The sequence below is a fragment of the Psittacula echo genome (assembly GCF_963264785.1).
Source record: "Psittacula echo genome assembly, chromosome: 2".
NCBI classification, from domain to species: Eukaryota; Metazoa; Chordata; class Aves; order Psittaciformes; family Psittacidae; genus Psittacula; species Psittacula echo.
In genome coordinates, this window is record NC_137737.1 from 158,601,075 (window position 1) to 158,623,864 (window position 22,790).

The window sequence follows — 22,790 nt, forward strand, 5'->3', positions numbered from 1 at the left end:
GCAGCCTTCCAGTATCTGAAGGGGGCCTACAAGGATGCTGGGGAGGGACTCTTCATCAGGGACTGTAGTGACAGGACAAGGGGTAACGGGTTCAAACTGAAACAGGGGAAGTTTAGATTGGATCTAAGGAAGAAATTCTTTACTGAGAGGGTGGTGAGGCACTGGAATGGGTTGCCCAGGGAGGTTGTGAATGCTCCATCCTTGGCGGTGTTCAAGGCCAGGTTGGATGAGGCCTTGGGTGCCATGGTTTAGTGTGAGGTGTCCCTGCCCATGACAGGGGGGTTGGAACTGGATGATCGTAAGGTCCTTTCCAACCCAAACCATTCTGTGATTCTATGATTCTAGGCAGGTGGAAGGAGACAGTTGCAGGGGTAGGGAAGCACGGTTAACATAAAAATAAACTGCATTTCGCTATCCAGACAATTATTTTTAATTCCCAGATCAAAAATAATGATTGTAATTAGTGCATTATGCATCTATTTATGTGACTGCTCAGGAAAGAAGAAAATTATCCAGCTATGGTTTTTGGAGTGCTCAGAAGAGTCAAGGAACTGATTCTTCAATAAGAATAGGAGCGCAACACAATAGCTGCTCTGTGTGATAGAATAGAAAGGCTTTCCCGTGCTAAGGATCTCCAGCAGTAACTAAGGTAGTTAATGCTACAAATAGCATTGTAACACATGCAAACATCTTCTGCGGTTACATCCATCCCCAGACTGACTCTTCACTCTTGCAGTCTCCTAAATGTAGCCCCAGCTCTTGTGACTATTATTGCTATTACTATTTTTAATCCTCAAGTTTGCACAACAGAGTACCTGTGAATCAGGGCACCTCTGAGACACCAATGAAAGCAATGGATTGAGAAGAAGGGAGACTGCAAACCAGCACGAGAGTTTCTATCGCACTGAGAAGGTCAGTCAAGTCCATCAGGCAAATTACAGTGCCTAAAGCCAATAGAAAGAAACAGAAATCAAATTGTCCCCTTTGTGCAGAGCCGAATCTCAGCAGGAACTGCAGTCACACACACAAAATCAGAGCCACATCCTAAGAAGCTGATTTCCGCATGCGAGCTGCATGAGGGGAAGCAGCTTTAATAAATGGTGCTACCTTTGGAAAAGGCATTTTCATTCTTTAATTAGCATGTGTACAATGAAAACTAACACTGTGAGTTCATGTATACACGTATCTAGAAGAGGGAGTTTAACGAACTGCATCCACTGCAAGTGAAACTGAAGTTTCATTTCCTCCACGCCCTGTCGCGTGATGCAGGTTTCACCACCACAACACATTTTTCCACCTATAAAATATCTTATAGCTCCTTCTCTCTTCTTTCTTCTCTTGGGTTAATGGTCTTTGGCAAAGTATAATAGGGATGGAGAGAAAAAAGATACGTAAGCTTTTCATCGGGGACTGCAGTGATAGGACAAGGGGTGATGGGTTCAAACTGAAACAGGGGAAGTTCAGGTTGGAGATAAGGAAGAAGTTCTTTACTGTGAGGGTGTTGAGGTGCTGGCACAGGGTGCCCAGAGAAGTGGTGAATGCTCCATCCCTGGCAGTGTTCAAGGCCAGGTTGGACAGAGCCTTGGGTGCCATGGTTTAGTGTGAGGTGTCCCTGCCCATGGCAGGGGGGTTGGAACTGGATGATCTTAAGGTCCTTTCCAATCCTAACTATTCTATGATTCTACAAGCATCTGTCACGGCTTAACCCCAACTAAGCACCACACAGCTACTTGCTCACTCCTGCCCGTGGCACAGGGGAGAGAATCAGAAATAAAAGTGAGGAAACTCATGCATTGAGACAATTTCATAAGCAAAGCAAAGCAAGGAATTCATTCACCACTCTCCGTGGTCAGGCAGGGGTTCAGCCATCTCCAGGGCAGGCTCCATCACACCTAATGGTGACTTGGGAAGACAAACACCACCGCTCTGAACTCACTCCCTTTCCTTCTTCTTCCCCCAGCTTTATTTGCTGAGCATGATGCCATAAAGAATGGAATATCCCTAGGGTCAGCTGGGGTCAGCTCCCAATTCCTTGTGCACCCCCAGCCCACTCGCTGGTGGGGTGAGGAGCAGAAAAGGCCTTGAGTTTGTGTAAGCTCTGCTCAGTGATAATGAAACATCCCTGTGTTATCGACACTGTTTCCAGCACAAATCCAAATCACAGCCTGACACCAGCTCCTACGAACACAATTAACTCCATCCTTACCAAAACCAGCACTGCATCCACCTCTGATTTCACATTAAAAACAAACAACCCCAACAACAACAAAAGACAATGAACAACAAAGAACAGCGACGCACACAGAGCCACAGAAAACCCTCTTTCACTGTGGCCCATCACCTCCTGTTACCTACCGACCATTCTCTATCACCTGAAACCAACACAAGCAAAGCTTGATATGATCAATGCACATCCTACCGTCATTAATCATTCATAGAAAGGCCAAAGAAGTGTCCAGTTATAAAACAAGGACAGAAGATGGGGTGAGGATAGATGAGGAACGAGTGAAAAGGCTGGGACAAAGAGAGATCTGCAGTGATTCAAAAGAGACTCACAGTCCATCCTGCAGCTCTTGAGTGTCGTTTGAGGTCCCCAGAGATCGAAGGCTTCTTTCCAGAGAGGTCACTGTCAACAACAGAGAAAGAGAAGATAAAGAAGAAGCACACTTTGGCAAAGAAAATAGTACAGATTTTTGTTCAACTGGTTGGCATTTAATTCTAGTATTTAAACAGCACAGAGAAGTGGTGTTTGGACAAGTAATTCATGAGACAAAGGGGACAACATCTGGCAATGGCTGTTACCCAAAACCACATAAATGGGGTTCCTTGGGTGCATAAATGGTGAATCCATGTATCACACACCATGAGATAGAATCATAGAATCATAGAATAGTTTGGGTTGGAAAGCACCTTAAGATCATCCAGTTCCAACCCCCCTGCCATGGGCAGGGACACCCCACACTAAACCATGGCACCAAAGGCTCTCTCCAACCTGGCCTTGAACACTGCGAGGGATGGAGCATTTACCACTTCATTGGGCAACCCATTCCAGTGCCTCACCACCCTCTCAGTAAAGAATTTCTTCCTTAGATCCAATCTAAACTTCCCCTGTTTCAGTTTGAACCCATCACCCCTTGTCCTGTCACTACAGTCCCTGATGAAGAGTCCATCCCCAGCATCCTTGTAGGCCCCCTTCAGACACTGGAAGCTGCTCTGAGGTCTCCACGCAGCTTCTCTTCTCCAGGCTGAACAGCCCCAACTTTCTCAGCCTGTCTCCATACAGGAGGTGCTCCAGCCCCTGATCATCCTCGTGGCCTCCTCTGGACTTGTTCCAACAGTTCCATGTCCTTTTGATGTTGAGGACACCAGAACTGCACACAATGCTCCAAGTGAGGTCTCACGAGAGCCGACTCCTTGTAACAGCAAGAAACCCCTCATTCCCTCCATAATGTCTTTAAACCAAAGAGGGAGATTGAGACTAGATATATGGAAGAAGCTCTTCCCTCTGAGGGTGCTGAGGCGCTGGCCCAGGGTGCCCAGAGAAGCTGTGGCTGCCCCATCCCTGGCAGTGTTCAAGGCCAGGTTGGACACAGGGGCTTGGAGCAAGCTGCTCTAGTGGAAAGTGTCCCTGTCCGTGGCAGGGGTTGGAGCTGGATGAGCTTTAAGGTCCAACCCAAACCATTCTGAGTGTAATAACAGATTTTAGTGCCTGGTTTGGCGATTCAGTACGATAAAGCCTCAAGGAACTGTCTATAACTGAGCTAGTAATTATTATCCTTTGCTGGATGGAGAATGTTTTAAAGAATAAATTGGAAGTTTCCACTAATAACCATTTCTTTCTCTAGAACAGCATTGATCCTGCAGAGATCTCCCAGACATTGTAATTCACTCTCTTCCTCCCTCTGCAATGCTAACGAACCAATCCCTTGCGCAATCTATATGCTGTCTCTTTCAAAGGGAAAACTTTGCATCATCTAAAAATACTCCTGGGCAAATCAGAACAAAGCAGAGTGTGGTCCTTGGAGAAGGGAGAGCAAGTCAATGTAGAGAAAGCACTTACACAGACGATGAAGCTCTAAGAAGATGTTAATGTCATGTCTGCAACTCCAGAGGGGAAAACAGCAGCTACAGCATCCTGGCACCTTTCTAACCTGAGCTGCAAAGGCAGGACAATTCAAAGTGAAAGCTATTCTTCCTCCTAATGAAGATGAGGGTGATGGAAGACATGGAACTGTTGGAACAAGTCCAGAGGAGGCCACGAGGATGATCAGGGACTGGAGCACCTCCTGTATGGAGACAGGCTGAGAAAGTTGGGGCTGTTCAGCCTGGAGAAGAGAAGCTGCGTGGAGACCTCAGAGCAGCTTCTAGTGTCTGAAGGGGGCCTACAAGGATGCTGGGGAGGGACTCTTCATCAGGGACTGTAGTGACAGGACAAGGGGTAACGGGTTCAAACTGAAACAGGGGAAGTTTAGATTGGATCTAAGGAAGAAATTCTTTACTGAGAGGGTGGTGAGGCACTGGAATGGGTTGCCCAGGGAAGCTGTGAATGCTCCATCCCTGGCAGTGTTCAAGGCCAGGTTGGATGAGGCCTTGGGTGACAGGGTTTAGTGTGAGGTGTCCCTGCCCATGGCAGGGGCTTGGAACTGGATCATCTTAAGGTCCTTTCCAGCCCTTACTATTCTATGGTTCTATGATTCTGTAAGACAGATCTTAGACAGTTCTCTGCAAAACCAGTACAGAACTTTGGTACTGCCTGCTTTGGAGAAGACTGGAGAAGGAAGCAGTTTTCCTATTGCACAAATCTGTTAAAGACTTCACACCATTTTACACCGAGGCAAATCCAAGAGCTTTGACATTTGTTAAATAGTTTGGAAAGCAAACATAAAGGGAAAAGAATCTGAGACAGGAATGCAAAGTGCATGGCAGGAATGCAAGAATGCACTTGTAAGTCAGGTGAGACAACGACTCCAGTTTAAGACCCTGTCCTAAAACTTTACCTAATAATCTAATCTAAGCATAATATTTACACACTTACATAAAGGTCAGCTACCTGAAAAGGACAAGGTATGCATTCTGGAACAAGATGAGGTGCATTCTGGAACAAGATGAGGTACATTCAGAAGGGATCACTGCCGTTGGAGTTGCAGTGATTTACATAAGTGAAGAGTTTGGCACCAGTCGTTTATGCCATTGCAATCCTTAAAATCAATAGGGAATAAGAAACCGCTTATGGATGGCAATGGAGACTAAATCACACCTGGGGGCTGCTGAAGAATCCTCAGCTCAGCCTCTCACATCGAGGTAATGGGACTGCACATGGCACCAACCTGTCACAGAGAGTCATTAATGAGCAAGGAACAGGAATTAGAGAGGGAACAGACTCCTTAGAGCACTCAGGTTCTCCATCTGGCCAGAACAGGTTTGATTCCTGTGGTGTATCCTCCACTGATCAGCCCTTCAGACAGGATGCACCAAACCAACCCCTTTACGACTGTGATTTATTTTACTTATTTATGAGGCATTCACTGCGAGGCAGCTTAGAGCTGTGCACTGAAAGAGATGCAAAACCTTCATTAAAATAAGTAGGAAAAAAGCCATCAATAAGACACATTCACGCAGTATTTGAGCTTCTTTTTGTGTGCTTGGGGTTCTTTTTCTCCTTGAAAGGAAAAAGCAATTAGACCAAAAAACCCAACAAATTCAAGACTTGCGTAAGTTAAAGCACTATCCCTGCGCTCAACAAGAACAGCTCCCAGTGAATTACAGAAAGAAAGAAGAGGCAAAGAATAGGAAAGATCTCCCTCTACCCTGGGCACTTACGTATGAAATGGCATAAATACAAAGCTTATAAGTTCACCACCTGGCAGGAGAGTGATCCAGTAGCACATGAACAGCATCAACCGTTCTGGCTATGATTTTTATGCAACACATGAGGAAGATTCCCATTTTCATAGCAGGAAAAGGGAGCAGGAGGTGTGTATATGTGAGATCAGCCATACAGAGCTATAAAGATCCTCCTGGGTCAGGGAGCATGTCCTGGACTGCACAAGAAGAATTTAAATCAACCCAAAGGCTCAGACTTCTGCAGACAGAGTAAGGAGAGCAAAGAGGGACAAAGCACGTTGTGTTTGTTACTACTATAGTGTTACTCAATGAAAACCAACAGTGTTTTAAAATCCCAGCACAAAGTTGACTTCTTGTTTCATTAAAAACAGTCATTTCCCAAAGAGAGAAAAAATATAGCTGAGATTGCCCATAACTTGGCATTTTGGGACTCGACCCAACAGAAGCCATGGCAGAGGGGTTGGAATTAGATGATCTTAATGTCCTTTCCAGCCCTAATTATTCTATGGGGAGCTTGTGACATCTTTAGCATCGCGAGTGGGAGAGGAGCATTTCAAGCTCATAGTTTGGCCTCCAAACACAATGGGGAATGTACAAAACCCCAAGGAGGCTGGGGCAAGGCAGGAAAAAAGGAGCTGTGATTGGACTAACACAACCCTGTGGGATGCTCAACATGCCATGCCCAGCGCAAGAGGAGGGCAAACCATCATCTGGCGAGCATCTGCAATGAAGCCGCTCAGCCGCGTGTGTGGTGGTACTCAAACAACAGCACTGGCTTTCCCTGCATGCTCTGAGAAAGAACTTGCTGAGTTTCCTGATGAGACCATATGATACAGCTGTAGAGGACAGAAAGGATCACGGGCATCCTTTCCCATTTTAGAACCCTACAAACTTCTTTACCTAATGTGGATTAGCTCTGCCCATCAGCAGTACACTCAGCATCCCTCTGCTGAAAAGCTGGAGCCACTTTTGGGGTAAAGGCTACGAAGAAGCCACAAAGAAACTGACTGAATCTGACTTTAGCAGATAAAAAATGCTATGGGTGGTGAACTGAGCAATCACAGTAGAGTATCTTATGGGCATTTCTTCAATGTAAAAGCACTTTAAAAAGCATTATAAATTCATAGATTCATAGATTTTAAAGGCCAGAGAGAGCAATTCTGATTATCCCATCAGATTTCCTACCATAAAATCTGGTCCCATCACTCCTACGTCAAGACTGTAGCTGGGCTAAAGTGTATCTTACACAAAGACATTAAAATCTTGATTTAAAGGTTGAAAACCATGCCAAATCCATCACATCCCCGCAATAAGGAGATCTAATGGCTAGTTATCCTCATACAGAAGGACTGAATTTGTCTAGCTTTGACTCCTATCTCCTGATCTCGTTATGTGTGAGAATGTTAGATTAATGAGCCCTATGCTATCTATTTGATGCCTTTCTTCCCAGAGAGGTACTTACATACCATGATCAAGTCCTCTTAGATGTCTGAAACAGAAGTTCAGATGGCATGCATTTTACAGGCTCATTTTCAGACTTCAAAGAGTTGCCACAGCTCTTCTCTGTACCCTCTCCAATTTTGCAAGCTAGTTTTAAGTACAGACCTTGTCATTACCTGCTTCGCAGAGCACTCGATGCAGGCTTAACAGAAAGCACTTCATCGCATACTCTATATACCATCTCGAGAGGAGAAACAAAGACCCCCTGAAATTGCTTAAACAGTAATTGAGTGGATTAATGGAATTCTAATCAGGAGTAAAAATAGCAATCGGATCGTGGCATTTCAAAAGGATGCACCAAGGTTTCCTCAGGATAAACTCCACTACAGCAGGAGTTGTGATTCCAGCACAGAGACGCATCCAGTCATCCCTACCCTGGCTAGTCTGGATATCAATAGCACACATAGACTTGCAAGCAGCTTGCAAAACTTCACACTGAGCCTTTGGTTTGGTAGCAGAAGTGCCACTACCATTCATCACTACTGTTTTCAAAGTAAAACTATCAGTGCTGGAGCAACCAGCTACCTGCTAATAGAGGTATTTCGGGGTGTTATAGTAGCTTAGACACCCATGTGTAAGCCAAGTAGTAGTGATCGCAGTGGGGAATTCAACCCGCCACAGTGGCCATAAGCCCAGGTCACAGCACCAGAGTGTTCTTAGAGACATGGACACATTGGAGACAGCCCAGGAAAGAGCCACAAAGATGATTAAGGGTCTGGAGCATCCCTATGAGGAAAGGTTGAGAGGACTGGGACTGTTCAGCCTGGTAAAAAGAAGGCTGAAGGGGGGGTCTTATCACTGAATCATAGAATGGTTTGGGTTGGAAAGGACCTTAAGATCATCCAGTTCCAGCCAATAACGACAGAAATAAGGAGGCACTAAGACCCTTTCTTTACACCTAAGCCAGGCCTCTCTGTCACCCAGTCTCCATAGACACCAAGCAGAACAGACAGGGAAACTGTCAAGATAATGCAGAAGCAATTTCAAGGTTCACCATAAAATAAGCATGCGGTAATTTTAGATCCTTGTCTATCAGTTGTGTATTTTAGAACTGGGATAGAATGCCATTAGCTATCATTCAGCAATGTTAGTTTATATCCATCAACGAAAGACATCCAACCCAACAAAACTGATGAGCCAAAGCATGTCTCCAAAGGAGGGAAGCACTCTATAGCTCTACGGTCCAGGGAGACACGAGCAGGAATAGCATCTCTGCTCCATCTACAGAGTGAAGAATAACAGAAGAGCTTTGGTGTTGATGTTTTTATAAGGGAGATAGATGCTCTGCAAGCTCATGTGACAGGCTCTGAATGCTGTAGTGCTGCAACACATTAGGAAACGAGTCTGGCTGGTTCCACCTTTCTGCATTCTAACTCCCTGTTGTAACAGATGACACAATTAAAAATAGAAAAGGATGTGGTCTCAGCACGGATTCAAATAGATCTGTGCCTGTTTAATGGAACATATGGTGGAATATTTTTATATCTTATAAAAAACGGGCTATTGGACATGTGCTGGTGCTCGTGAGATGCAGCAGCAGTGATGCTGCATTAGTATTTGCTCCCTGACAACAGGAGTTGCCATACAGTGTGTACGTACACACCAGCCATCAGCAGGACAGCACACAATTGACTAGGAAATCTTTCATTATACGCACCATTGGAGTTGATTCGGAAGACGTTGGCTGAAGTCTCTTGAAAAAGTTCCTGTAGTTCACTGGGATCAATCTGGGTAGCTGTGAAGACAAAAAGGGAGATGTATTAATACCAGATAACACCATTCACTTTGAAAAGGGCTCCCCTCCCTGCTCATCCTTTGGAGGGGGATGCAGGCTCCTCCTCGCTGCAGAAGTTTAGCCTTAGTAGGTGGATGTTGCCTTACACGGTGTCTCATCATGCAACTTGCACTGGAGAGGCAAATACCTACTCCAGGACCATGGGGACAGTAGAGCTGGACTGAGACAGCATTTGTAGGAGTCACTAGACTCATAGAATCATAGAATCACAGAATAGTTAAGGTTGGAAAGGACCTTAAGATCATCCAGTTCCAACCCCCTGCCATGGGCAGGGACACCCCACACTAAACCATGGCACCCAAGGTCTCATCCAACCTGGCCTTGAACACTGCCAAGGATGGAGCATTCACAACCTCCCTGGGCAACCCATTCCAGTGCCCCATCACCCTCTCAGTAAAGAATTTCTTCCTTATATCCAGCCTGAACTTCCCCTGTTTCAGTTTGAACCCATCACCCCTTGTCCTATCACTGATGGTCCCTGATGAAGAGTCCATCCCCAGCATCCTTGTAGGCCCCCTTCAGACACTGGAAGCTGCTATGAGATCTCCACGCAGCTTCTCTTCTCCAGGCTGAACAGCCCCAACTTTCTCAGCCTGTCTCCATACAGGAGGTGCTCCAGCCCCTGCTCATCCTTGTGGCCTCCTCTGGACTTGTTCCAACAGTTCCATGTCCTTGGAATTATTGGAAATTGGAATAGAAATTATTTCTGCTGATTAATCAAGTTGGGAGTATCAGAGCCATGAATGAAGGAGAAACCACAAACCCAACAGCATGGTTAACCATCCTGTCCAGAGCAAAAAGGCATACAAGTAGGTTCTGCCTCCAAAAAATGGGAGGAAGCAGTGACCTGAGTGCAACTGGTCCACGGGCTCAAAGGTTTTAGGTCCTCCTTGCATTCATATTCCAGCCCCCAAGAGAGGTTTTCCTTCTCATATTTCTCCCTGATAGCCCAACTGCAAGGGTCAATGAGCCAGTGCCAAGAATCGCTATTGCCACTGCTCAGAAGACTTCTCTGTTCCATTCCCAAGGTCTTACTTTGGCCAAGGTGCCCAAATCTGCCCTAGAAGGCGAGCACTGAAGTGAGGATTTGTATGTTTGAGGGTTGAGGTTTGGGGGGTGTGGGGTTGTTAGCTTCATTTCACAACTTTAACCCCCCCGAAACTGTCCTGAGCTCTTCCACAGCTCCATCATCCCCAGAGAAAGAGAAACATGATGCTGGACCGGGTTGTATTATAGAGAAAGGATACGTCACTTCAGCTTTAAACAGACATTGGGGTTTTGATGGGCAATAGTCCCCAGAAAAAGCACTCACTGATAACTATGCCTTTGGCACCAGCTTAATGGCAGCAGCTTTAAAGCAGGTTTTCCCACGGTTTAGCCCTATTCTGCCTCCCATCTGGGTCAGCATTTACAGGTTTCCCAGAATCTGCCCTATTTGAAACTTTGCTCAAGCCCAAAAGCACCACAGGGCTTGTCCACCCAACACACTGCAATGCATTCAAGCAGCCGCTGCTATTAGCAAGCTGCTCCTGTGAGCTGAAGCATTACAGGAACTCAAAGAGTAGTTATGATTCATATATTCAAGTCACTGTATGACTTGAATAGGCTGTAACTATGACATATTGGAATCATAGAATCATAGAATAGTTAGGGTTGGAAAGGACCTTAAGATCATCCAGTTCCAACCCCCTGCCATGGGCAGGGACACCTCACACTAAACCATGGCACCCAAGGCTCTGTCCAACCTGGCCTTGAACACCGCCAAGGATGGAGCATTCACCACTTCTTTGGGCAACCCATTCCAGTGCCTCACCACCCTCACAGTAAAGAATTTCTTCCTTAGATCCAATCTAAACTTCCCCTGTTTCAGTTTGAACCCGTTACCCCTTGTCCTGTCACTACAGTCCCTGATGAAGAGTCCATCCCCAGCATCCTTGTAGGCCCCTTCAGACACTGGAAGCTGCTCTGAGGTCTCCACGCAGCCTTCTCTTCTCCAGGCTGAACAGCCCCAACTTTCTCAGCCTGTCTCCATACTGGAGGTGCTCCAGCCCCTGATCATCCTCGTGGCCTCCTCTGGACTTGTTCCAACAGTTCCATGTCCTGCATCCCTCCACCAAATTTCCCTGGTTAAGTGTATAAGTGTATATTGCACTTGGCTAATCACAATCCAAGGGTGCAGCACAGGCTGGGATCTACTTGGCTGGGGAAAAGCTCTTTGGAAAGGGACCTTGGCATCCTGGTGGACAACAGGCTCCATATGAGGGAACAGTGTGCTGGCGCAACAAAGAGCCAGTATGAAGTTGGGGAACATCAACAAGGGCATCACCAGAGATGAAGATGTCATTTATTCTACTTAACACTTGTCAGGCCACATCTGGAATACTGTGTTCAGTTTTGGTCCTTAGCTGTGGACAGGCTGGAGAGGGCCTAGAGAATGGCCACAAAGAAGATCCAAGAAATGGGAGGCCATGGGAGGAAAGGCTGAGAGAGCTGGGCTGGTTCAGCCTGGAGAAGAGGTCAGGGGAGAACTTACTTATCCCCATGTTCCAGTATTTAAAGGCTGGCTATAAAGACAACTGAGACTCCCTTTTTGCATGGAAAAGATGAGGGGTGATGGGCACAAGTTACTCCTGGGGCGATTCCAGTTGGACACTAGAGGAAGTTTTTTCCCAATGAGAACCATCAGCCATTGGAATAATCTCCCCATGGAAGTGGTGGATTCCCCAGTGTTGGACACTGTTAAGATTCATCTGGACATGGTGCTGGGACATCTAGTCCAGGTCATGCTTTGCCCAGAAAGGTTGGACCAGATGATGCTTAAAGTCCCTTCCAACCTGCCACTGTGTGATTCTATGGTTCTATGAAGCTGTTAAAACACCAAGCAGTGATGGAGCACAGCAAAACCCATGAACACTGAACAAAGAAAGAAGCCCACTAGATGCACTGCTCAGGTTAGTCCTGAGGATGCTTGAGGATGAGCTCCACATCCCAGCAGCACCATCCAGGATTTTCCACTGCCTCTCACACATCTCACCCACAGCAGCACTCACATGAGACAATCCAGCCCTGTAACAGCCGTAAATAAAGTCTTGGATCAGTCTGTCAGGTAGACACAAATCCAGGGCATTAAATGGTGTTTAATCCAAATGCACAGGGGATCATTGCTAGAGATTTTCCCACTCTTCTCTTCCCGTAGTGCCTCTTAAATCAGCTATCCCAGGCACTCCTTTCCCTTGCTTTATATATGAGGCTATATATATAACACAAGAAATTAGCTTGGGCTTACTTGTCCCCCAGGAATTTCACTTGCTACTAATAAGATCCAGCTTTCATTAAATCACTGACAAAAGAGCAGCACGGGATAAGATTTTCAGAGCTTTACAGAGTGTGCTAACTCCAGTTTTAGAATCACAGAATGGTTTGGGTTGGAAAGGACCTTAAGATCATCCAGTTCCAACCCCCCTGCCATGGGCAGGGACACCTCACACTAAACCATGGCACCCAAGGCTCTGTCCAACCTGGCCCTTGAACACTGCCAGGGATGGAGCATTCACAACTTCTTTGGGAACCCTGTTCCAGTGCCTCAGCACCCTCACAGTAAAGAACTTTTTCCTTATCTCCAACCTGAACTTCCCCTGTTTCAGTTTGAACCCATCACCCCTTATCCTATCATTACAGTCCCTGATGGTGATGTCCTACCATTACAGTCCCTTTCCAGCATCCTTGTAGCCCCCTTGGAAGGTTTGAAACCTCAACCCATAAATACCCAACAGAAAACTCTGTATCACCCCCACACCTCAAACAAGTACAAATTACACGAGAAACCAAAGGCGGATGCGGGGTTTGTGCAGAACTTTCAAACAGTTTGAAAATGAAGTGCTTGAAGAACAGTTTATATAAGAAAGCTGCATTGAACTGAGCCAGGCCTTCAGCTTCCTGCCCCTGGACTTTAATATCATGTTACAGCCCGGTTTCATTTTGGTCTTGCTTTAGAAAAGCAAAGCAAAGAGTTACAAGGAGTTTTAACTGCTCCAATTTCAAGCTTCAACACATCCAGCAGCGCCGTTGTAACTATTCATGGAGCATTCAACAGTTCAAGCAGACAAGCAAAACAATTTAAAAGCAGCAGCAGAATGCAAAGCAAAACTGCATCTGCAGTGCCAAGCGAAGTAAAGGCACACGGAGACTGCACAGGGAAGTGAATGTGAACTACATTTGTGTCTAATAAAACATTAAACGTCTTCGACTACATCAAGCGATGCTGAAAGACCACGATTCCCAAGAAGGAGCATGAGGTTGCTGATATCCAGCAAACACTTTGCATGCAAACACTAATAGAGTTCAGGGCTACAGCTGGGAAAAGATGACTGTCACTTACACTGTGGGTCCTGAGAGCTGTGAGGGTTTTGCAGTGGGTATGTTACAGAATCCTATAGGCATTTTTTTCTCCTTTCCTTCCTTAACTGGACATTTCCAACAGTTTCCATGTATTTTCCTCATTTTCCCCCTTGGCAGGAAACAGGACAACCCAACTGCTATCAGGTCAACCCTTGATGTGATGATGTGTTTCATTTACTAGAACAGCAGCAGCTAACACTGGCAGTTCTGATATTGTTTTGATATTTGTTTTGTGCAACAAATGGAAAGCATAAGCTTATAAGTACATGATTTACTAAAGGAAAACGTGCTCACATACGCTCTGGCCAACTGCAACGGGACTGCTTAGCTGCAAACGTGGTCTTAAGGAACTATGTGACTTGAGTGTGGTGAGTTGACACTGCCAAGTCCACCACTAAACCCCAAGTTCCACATCTTAAAGTCCTTTAAATGTCTCCAGGGATGGTGATTCCACCACTTCCCTGGCAGCTTGTTCCAATGCTTGACAACCCTTCTGGTGAAGGTTTTCCTCATATCCAATCTAAACCTTCCCTGGCATAACTTGAGGCCATCTCCTATTGTCCTATTACTTCTTACTTGGGAGAAGAGACTGACATACACCTTGTTCCAACCTCCTTTCAGCTAGCTGTAGAGAGTGCTTGATAACCATACAAGCCTTACACATGATTTTTGCAACCATTATTCCAGTGTTTTCCATGCTTCAGTGCAAGTAACTCATCACACCTCTGTCTATGGGAGACACTCGGGATGAGGCACTGATGTGGTCTCAGTGCCTGGAGCAAAATACAACCTGTGAACTCCTGGTCCACTGCCCTCCATCCTGCTCAGGATGGAGAAGACCCTTCTGATGCATGTTGGCATCCCTGGGGCTCTCAAGGCGCAGTGACAGGCATTAGCTCCAATCACCACCGACAACAGGGGGAGGAGGAATGTGAGCAAGCTGGCAAGCAGAAATTCCTTTCAATTCCTCTTCAAGAGGAAATGCAAATGCAAAGCCTGAGTAGGCTTATAAGGTCTTGTCTCTAGTGATCTGGATATAATTAATATCCAAAGGGAATAGCTAGAGGTCTAGGACAACATGCATGGTAAAGGTATCTACAGAAACATCCTTTTGCTTAATGTTAATGAAAACTGCCCGTGTTCCTCATGTTAATCTTCCTTGCCCATTAATTATTTCACACTAATTTGAATCTCCTAATGGCTTTTCTGCAGCCAGGTGAAGTCAATTCCCTCCGGGAACTCAATTTTGCAGCTAAGCCAAAATACCTCAAAAGTTGCAGAAATGAAGAGGTGAGAATTACAGTAACTCCAATCAAAAGGAAAAGGAGGAAGACCAGGATGAGCGTTCAATCTTTCTACTTACAATACTTAACGTGGCTGTAGCAAAGCAGCTCAGCACCTCAGAACTGTAATGCATTTATTCCCCAGTACACCACAAAGAGCTATGTCTGTGGTCTGTAAGAGACAGCCACAGAATTCCCACATCTTCTTTCCTTTGAAAGCGTTATATAGCTTTTATATGTTATATAGGAAGATGTTTTATAGGAAGTTATACATGTTTTATATATAAAGAGATGTTATATAGGAAGTTATAACATCATCCTTTGTTGAAGAAACTTCCAGCAGACAGTTACTTGGAATCCAAACTCCTCTTTTGTACCATGAAACTCCTGCAAGGAGTAAAGTGGACGTAGGAAGCAACCGGCTTACTATGGTTTCAAACCATCCAGCCCAAATCCTCAGTTGAACTCTACCAGTAAGGATTAAGCACAATTGCACTCTGCTCTCTAGCACGACCCCTTCACAAACAGTTCTCACCCATCAAGAACCTCATTCCTTTCTCAAGACCAGCGGAGAAGGCACCAATTCCCCCCTTGAAGACTTTCCATAGCGATGTAATCATACCTATGCAATCCAAGTCTCTATTGAAGACTATGATCCACAAGAGCCATGTGCCTCTGGCACTGGGAAACGAACTCAAGGGAGAGAAAAACATTGATTTCTCACTGCTGGATGAAAAGTAAGAGATTTGCTCTGAAGCAAAATGCTAAATTTATGTCTTTATTTGAGTTTTTCCATAACTGATAGAAAAATGAAGAAGTGCAAGAAGCTGAAGGAGGCAAAAGGGGAAAAGAGTAAAGACAAAGAAGCAAATTGTCATGGAAAAAAGCAAATGCTATAGAAAACGGACAAGAAAGAATCGGTGTATGCACCACTACATAAACCCAGCCAAGAAAAGTCCTTTAGCTACTAGTACTCAACAGCTTCCCAGGGTGCTCCTTCCTTTGCATCTCCAGTGTCTGGTTCCATGCTTCCTACCAGCCCTAGACCTCTTTTACAGCAAGAACACTGTTTTGCTCTTCAGCCACGGGAACCTCATTTATCCTCATGACCTCTGCTCTGCTGTTGAAACCGGTCAAGAAAGCTTCAACAAATACCAAGGTAGAAAGGATTTGCTAAAAGCATGTTTGGACAAGGCTCCTTTCCTCAAGGAAAAGAGCTTAAAATAGAAAGGGAAATGCAAAGGACTGAGAGAAGCAACATCACGTCTGATGTTGCGAAGTCGCTCCTGGCATGCAAGCTGAGGAGGTTTTTATTTCCTCCTGTTGAAGTCGGAGTGAAATAAGTGATAAAGGGAAATGTAAGCAAAAATCACACTCATCAGGCAACGTGCTTTTCATCAGCGCTGCAAAACGTGATGCTGCTGCACATGGCAATGCACTGAAGCTCTCGGAAACAGGTCTGTGCGGTGACTTGTACAGAAGACCTGGGTGTCCTCAGCATGGCCATAGCGCAACGAGGGAGCACCGAGGGGGTTACACATTGAATAAATGGGATGGAGCCAGTGTTTGCATCAATCCTCTTCCAAAGCTCATGCTCACACAGTGGGGTCAGTGTATTCAAGAACTCAATTACATGTGGGTTAACTCGGGGCTTCAGTTTGCATTAACACAAACTCCTGTTCATTTTCATTTGGAATAACCTTCCTGGTTTGGCCAAGTTTCTCCTGAACATACAAAATGCAGATTCTTAGGTTTAGAAAGGAAGCTTTACCTGAAGGCATCTCAGCTGGAAGAACCCATTTTGTTCCACGCATCTGAAAGGGAGATGCATTTAGGTAGTGAAGTACCTGCCTCCTGTCCACAAGGGAAAACGGAGAAGCCAGCAGGTCTCTCACCCCAGTCGTGCCCTAAAGAAGTACCTTACACCCACCTCACTTCCTCACCAGATACATTAGCAGAAAAAATATAGGGAAAATGAGAGGAAAAAAACCCCACATCTACTTTAACAGAATGAAGTTCAGGTTAGATATAAGGAAAAAGTTCTTTACTGTGAGGGTGCTGAGGCACTGGAACAGATTGCTCAAAGAAGTTGTGAATGCTCCATCCCTGGCAGTGTTCAAGGCCAGGTTGGACAGAGCCTTGGGTGACATGGTCTAGTGTGAGGTGTCCCTGCCCAGGGCAAGGGGGTTGGAACTGGATGATCTTAAGGTCCTTTCCAACCCAAACCATTCTATGATTCCATTATCTATCACAGCTATAGTAAGTTGACTGAGGAAACTGAGATTTAATTTCTAAGCCAAGTTAAGTGCAGCTCAAATTCAATGAATGGACAAGACCAAGGACGGAAAGGAGGCAGGAAGAATCATTTCAGGATCCTACCTAAGCACGCATTTTATTTCTTGGGCTCTCTAAAGCACAGTTTCAATACACTAACCTTTCTAAAGCCTCCGAGATTAGTACTGTAGTTAACATGTCCCCGGAGATGTAAGTGGTGCTACTGTGCAGCACAGGGTAGCCCCAGCACAATTGTTCCTGGTAGGAGTTATTAAGTTTCAACTGGAGCTCAGCATGGCTCTTTCTGGTTAAGATCCTAGGGAAAAAATGAAGCTATAAGTATATATACAATATATATCTCTGAAAGGAATGATAAATACAGAGCTTATGCCAAGGAAAGCCTGAGAAGCCAAGGAAAAAGGCTGTTTGGACAAAAGTCTCCCATGTAGATCAGGTCTACAGCAGTGGGACCAAAACTGTGTGGTCTGGCAAGTGTCTGCTCTGGTGGCACAAGAGGCATTGCAAGGGATAGCCCCAGGAACGGAGAATCATCACTTACAGAAACCAAGAGAAGGCAAAGGATGTCCCTGCCCATGGCAGGGGGGTTGGAACTGGATGATCTTAAGGTCCTTTCCAACTCTAACTATTCTATGATTCTATGATTCTATAATATTAACTTGCAGTAAAAGTCAATCTCAGAAATGAAAGAATATACAGAATAAAGGCATGGCACAGCTGAGGCAAGGGGCTGCAGGCAATCTGTGCACTTCCACTTGAAATCAGCCAAGAGAGAAGTTATTTCTTAAGCCGTTTACACGGAGTATTATATCAAGGGGGGCTTTGCCATATCCCCATCCTTCATTCCTTACCATGAAGGAAAGCTCCCACTACAACTCCACACACAACACCAAATCCTCAGCCGCAAAAATGAGTATCTGTGTCTACCCAAGAAGTGGTTCCCAGATAAAAGGAAACATTAGAAACAGTAGGAAGCATAAGAGGGTGCTTCACAGGGTGCCCAGAGAAGCTGTGGCTGCCCCATCCCTGGCAGTGTTCAAGGCCAGGTTGGACACAGGGGCTTGGAGCACCCTGCTCTAGTGGAAGGGGTCCCTGCTGATGGCAGGGGTTGGAACTGGATGAGCTTTAAGGCCCCTTCCAACCCAAACCATTCTATGTTTCTAAGATTAGTTATCTTTTTACAGCGCAATCAAGATTCAATCAGGTTTGCTTTGTATTATTTCTACTGAAGATGTTTTTATTCTCCTTTCTTTCCTTCTTTAGCATATATGCTAATAATTAACTGCTGAATAAGAACAAGACACTCTAGGTGCACAGTTAATACTGTTACCTCCTCAGCCCTGCAGTTCACCCTGTGTGTCCAGGAGAGAATGACTGTACACAGTGCCAGTGTATCAGCTCACGTACAGGAAGCCTGGCCGAGAAGATTTGCAGATATGTTTGCCAATGCATTGTTCAGCCTTGCCAAACCACTTTGGATCCATGTGCCAGACAGTACAACCTCCATGTTCTGATAGCAGTAGTCAACAAAAACAGTCCCTCAAACCCATCCACAATTAAAGCAAGCAAGAGAAATATCCAAGTAGTCCACCAAGAGAAGAATTTCCCTCTAGAGCCAACCTTGAGACACACACATTGATTCTGTCCCAACCAGGGGCAAGTGGAGAGATTTCATGGCTCAATGGCAAAGCTATGACCAAAAGCCTGGAGATACTGCACATACAATCTTGACAAGGAGCAAAGAAACGCCAGGCAATCAAAAACAGCATTAGAGAATGCTTCTGGCATAAAGCCTCACCCACAAGATGGGATGCATCAACCAATAAAGGAAAAATGCCCCATCCCTGGCAGTGTTCAAGGCCAGATTGGACACAGGGGCTTGGAGCAACCTGCTCTAGTGGAAGGTGTCCCAGCCCATGGCAGGGGGTTAGAACTGGATGAGCTTCAAGGTCTCTTCTGGTGTCCTCAACATAAAAAGGACATGGAACTGTTGGAACAAGTCCAGACGAGGCCACGAGGATGATCAGGGGCTGGAGCACCTCCTGTATGGAGACAGGCTGAGAAAGTTGGGGCTGTTCAGCCTGGAGAAGAGAAGCTGCGTGGAGACCTCTGAGCAGCTTCCAGTACCTGAAGGGGGCCTACAAGGATGCTGGGGAGGGACTCTTCATTAGGGACTGTAGTGATAGGACAAGGGGTAACGGGTTCAAACTGAAACAGGGGAAGTTTAGATTGGGTATAAGGAAGAAATTCTTTACTGAGAGGGTGGTGAGGCACTGGAATGGGTTGCCCAGGGAGGTTGTGAATGCTCCATCCTTGGCGGTGTTCAAGGCCAGGTTGGATGAGGCCTAGGGTGCCATGGTTTAGTTTGGGGTGTCCCTGCCCATGGCAGGGGGGTTGGAACTGGATGATCTTAAGGTCCTTTCCAACCCTAACTATTCTGTGATTCTATGATTCTTCCAACCCAAACCATTCGATGATTCTATGAGAAGGGGTGAGATGAAGCAGAGATGCTCACAGAGCCGCTTCCAGCTCACAGTGTGGGGAAAAAAACACTTAACCAAACTCATTTTAAAAGCTCCAACCAACCAAAACCCTTCACTACATTACTACCCTATCAATTTATTTTATCATTAACAAGGTCCCTGCTTTTTCAAGGACACCAGAAACACATCAGAGAATTTCCAGCAGCCAAGTTACATTTTGCGGCTTTCAGTCTTTTCTTCTCCAGCTTGTTAAAGATGCTAGAAGGCAAATGCAGTACAATCCTGATACTCTCCAAATCTGTTAAACCATATTAGTGCTAGGAAAGAATACATGTTCTCATCCTTTACTCCTTTTTAAGCAGTAAAAAAGAAAACAAAACTAAGAAGCAACCAACTCAAAAAACCCACACACTCACTGCCTTTTGATATGTGCAAGAAGATAAACAGCAGCTCTTGTTGATTTAGGAGAAGGAAATGTCCACAAGGCTGTTACTAGAATAAAAGCCCATCACTTCATGGCAACATAGAATCACAGAATGGTTTGGTTTGGAAAGCACCTTAAGATCATCCAGTTTCAACCTCCTGCCATGCACAGGGATGCTTCACGTTAGACCCTGTCACCCAAGGCTCTGCTCAACCTGGCCTTGAACACTGCCAGGGATGACAAACAGCAACCTGAAGCTCAGGCAAGCTTAACAGCCAATGGGGAATGAGTTGGTGGGATTCTTACCCCTATTTCAATTGCACAAAGATCTAGAATTAAGAGAACCCACACAATTACTTTCACCACAGACATCCACATTGGCTGAGATGCTCTTGTCCAGACAGGAGGATGAGGGAGAATGTTGATTATCGGTAATGGTTAACTGCGAAATAAGACTTAAAATATATGGATAAGTGCAGAGTGAACTGTGCAATGGATTAAGAAGCTGCTAATTCTGGCAGAGTGTGGAACTGTGGCTTTGGTTGGATAGTTCAATAATTAGGAACTTTTCTCCCATTTTTAAGCAAAGGGGAGGTAAACTTTAACAGGTTTTGCATAATTCTGATTATCACCAAGGCGCAGTTAAATAGGTTTTAGGGGTTTTTTTCTTGTTGTGGATTAGAAGAGCTCAAAAGACAATTCATTTTGGATTGAAATAAAACAATGTACTGGAAAATACCAATCCATTTGCAAAAGTTCCCTATCAAATCCCATGGCTTCCTTCATTCCAAGATGGAAAGTCTGTCAAGATGACCATGTCGACCCTGTCAAGATGGAAATGTTCTGCTCTTAAGGCTTCGAAGCAATAGCAGAAACCAGCATTAAGATGGTGCCTACCTGTATTTAAAAAGGATATCCATGTCATAGAATCATAGAATCATATAATAATTAGAGTTGGAGAGGACCTTAAGGACATTCAGTTCCAACCCACCTGCCATGGGCAGGGACACCCCACACTAAACCATGGCACCCAAGGCTCTGTCCAAGCTGGCCTTGAACACCGCCAAGGATGGAGCATTCACAACCTCCCTGGGCAACCCATTCCAGTGCCTCACCACCCTCTCAGTAAAGAATTTCTTCCTTATATCCAACCTAAACTTCCCCTGTTTCAGTTTGAACCCGTTACCCCTTGTCCTGTCACTACAGTCCCTCATGAAGAGTCCATCCCCAGCATCCTTGTAGCCCCCTTCAGACACTGGAAGCTGCTCTGAGGTCTCCACGCAGCCTTCTCTTCTCCAGGCTGAACAGCCCCAACTTTCTCAGCCTGTCTCCATACAGGAGGTGCTCCAGTCCCTGATCATCCTCGTGGCCTCCTCTGGACTTCTTCCAACAGTTCCATGTCCTTTTGATGTTGAGGACACCAGAACTGCACACAATGCTCCAAGTGAGGTCTCCCGAGAGCAGAGCAGAGGGGCAGGATCACCTCCTTCGACCTGCTGGTCACGCTCCTCTTGATGCAGCCCAGGATACGGTTGCTTTCTGGGCTTTGGGTTTTGTTTGTTGCTTCGGGGTTTTTTAATGTTGATGCGGGTGACTCTAAGTAAAACTTGAGTGAAAGAAGGGTTTTGTTTGCACTGCTGTATTCCTACAGTAATCCACAGTCTCACCCTAATGCAAACACAGACTCCAGCAGCAACAGTATGTGAAAAAGGAAAGGAATAGACTGTAAAACAAAGTGGAAAAGGTTAATCTCACACTCAGCTGGAAATGCAACGGGAAAACAGGCAACAAAAAAAGATGGAGAATCTAAATATTTTCGAAACATCGTTATTTAAAGATTTATTGGTGACATAAACTACAAAATGTTGTTTTTATTTTTAAACTAGCTCTTAATCAGCCTCTCTTCTGGCCTTATTAATGCACTCAGCAGTAATTGCCTTAGAAAGTATCTTTTAAAAGATCCAGGCTATTAATGACAAATTAGAGATGATTTTTGGTTTTACTTTCTTTTTGCTGATTGAGTCCATGTGATGTGAGGAAATGGCATCAGAAAAACCATCCTACAAATAAACCTTTAAACGTATAACCTTACCCCAGCTTTCCCGTTGGAAACTCCCAGGTAAATGGGAGTATTTTTCATTCCTTGTAAATTATTATGGAAAGCCAACCGTATCCTGGGCTGCATCAAGAGGAGCGTGACCAGCAGGTCGAAGGAGGTGATCCTGCCCCTCTGCTCTGCTCTCGGGAGACCTCACTTGGAGCATTGTGTGCAGTTCTGGTGTCCTCAACATCAAAAGGACCTGGAACTGTTGGAACAAGTCCAGAGGAGGCCACGATCAGGGGACTGGAGCACCTTTCATATGAAGATAGGCTGAGAAAGTTGGGGCTGTTGGAGACCTCAGAGCAGCCTTCCAGTATCTGAAGGGGGCTTATAAGGATGCTGGAGAGGGACTCTTCATCAGGGACTAGATGATCTTAAGGTCCTTTCCAAACCAAACCATTCTATGATTCTATGACTCTATGAAATTATGGATTCTATAAACAGAATCCTGAAGTGTAAACTCAATTACCAAAATGACCCCCAAAGCATATTGGAGAAAAGGTTAGTAAACAAAAAAAGAGCAAGAATGTGTGATTCCAGCAGATGATATGTATAATATATGTATAATTTATGAGATCATCCTTACTACCACTGTATCAGAGAGGTTCCAGGGTTGGGATCAGTCATTAATCTAACAGACACAATGACAGAGATGAGACTCAGTGTATCT

General features: G+C 45.2%; 1 protein-coding gene across 1 annotated transcript in view; it reads right to left on the reverse strand.

The window, feature by feature from the left end:
• The window catches only part of TSNARE1 (t-SNARE domain containing 1), a gene marked incomplete at its 3' end in the record, with an annotated part of 287,380 nt that overhangs the window by 96,491 nt on the left and 168,099 nt on the right, over positions 1-22,790 (reverse strand). The window contains exons 5-6 of the mRNA XM_080609750.1: positions 9,002-9,079; positions 2,557-2,626 (exon numbers count right to left, since the gene is read on the reverse strand). Of these exons, the coding sequence (XP_080465876.1) occupies positions 2,557-2,626; positions 9,002-9,079 (148 nt within the window). The remainder of the gene's footprint in view (positions 1-2,556; positions 2,627-9,001; positions 9,080-22,790) is intronic.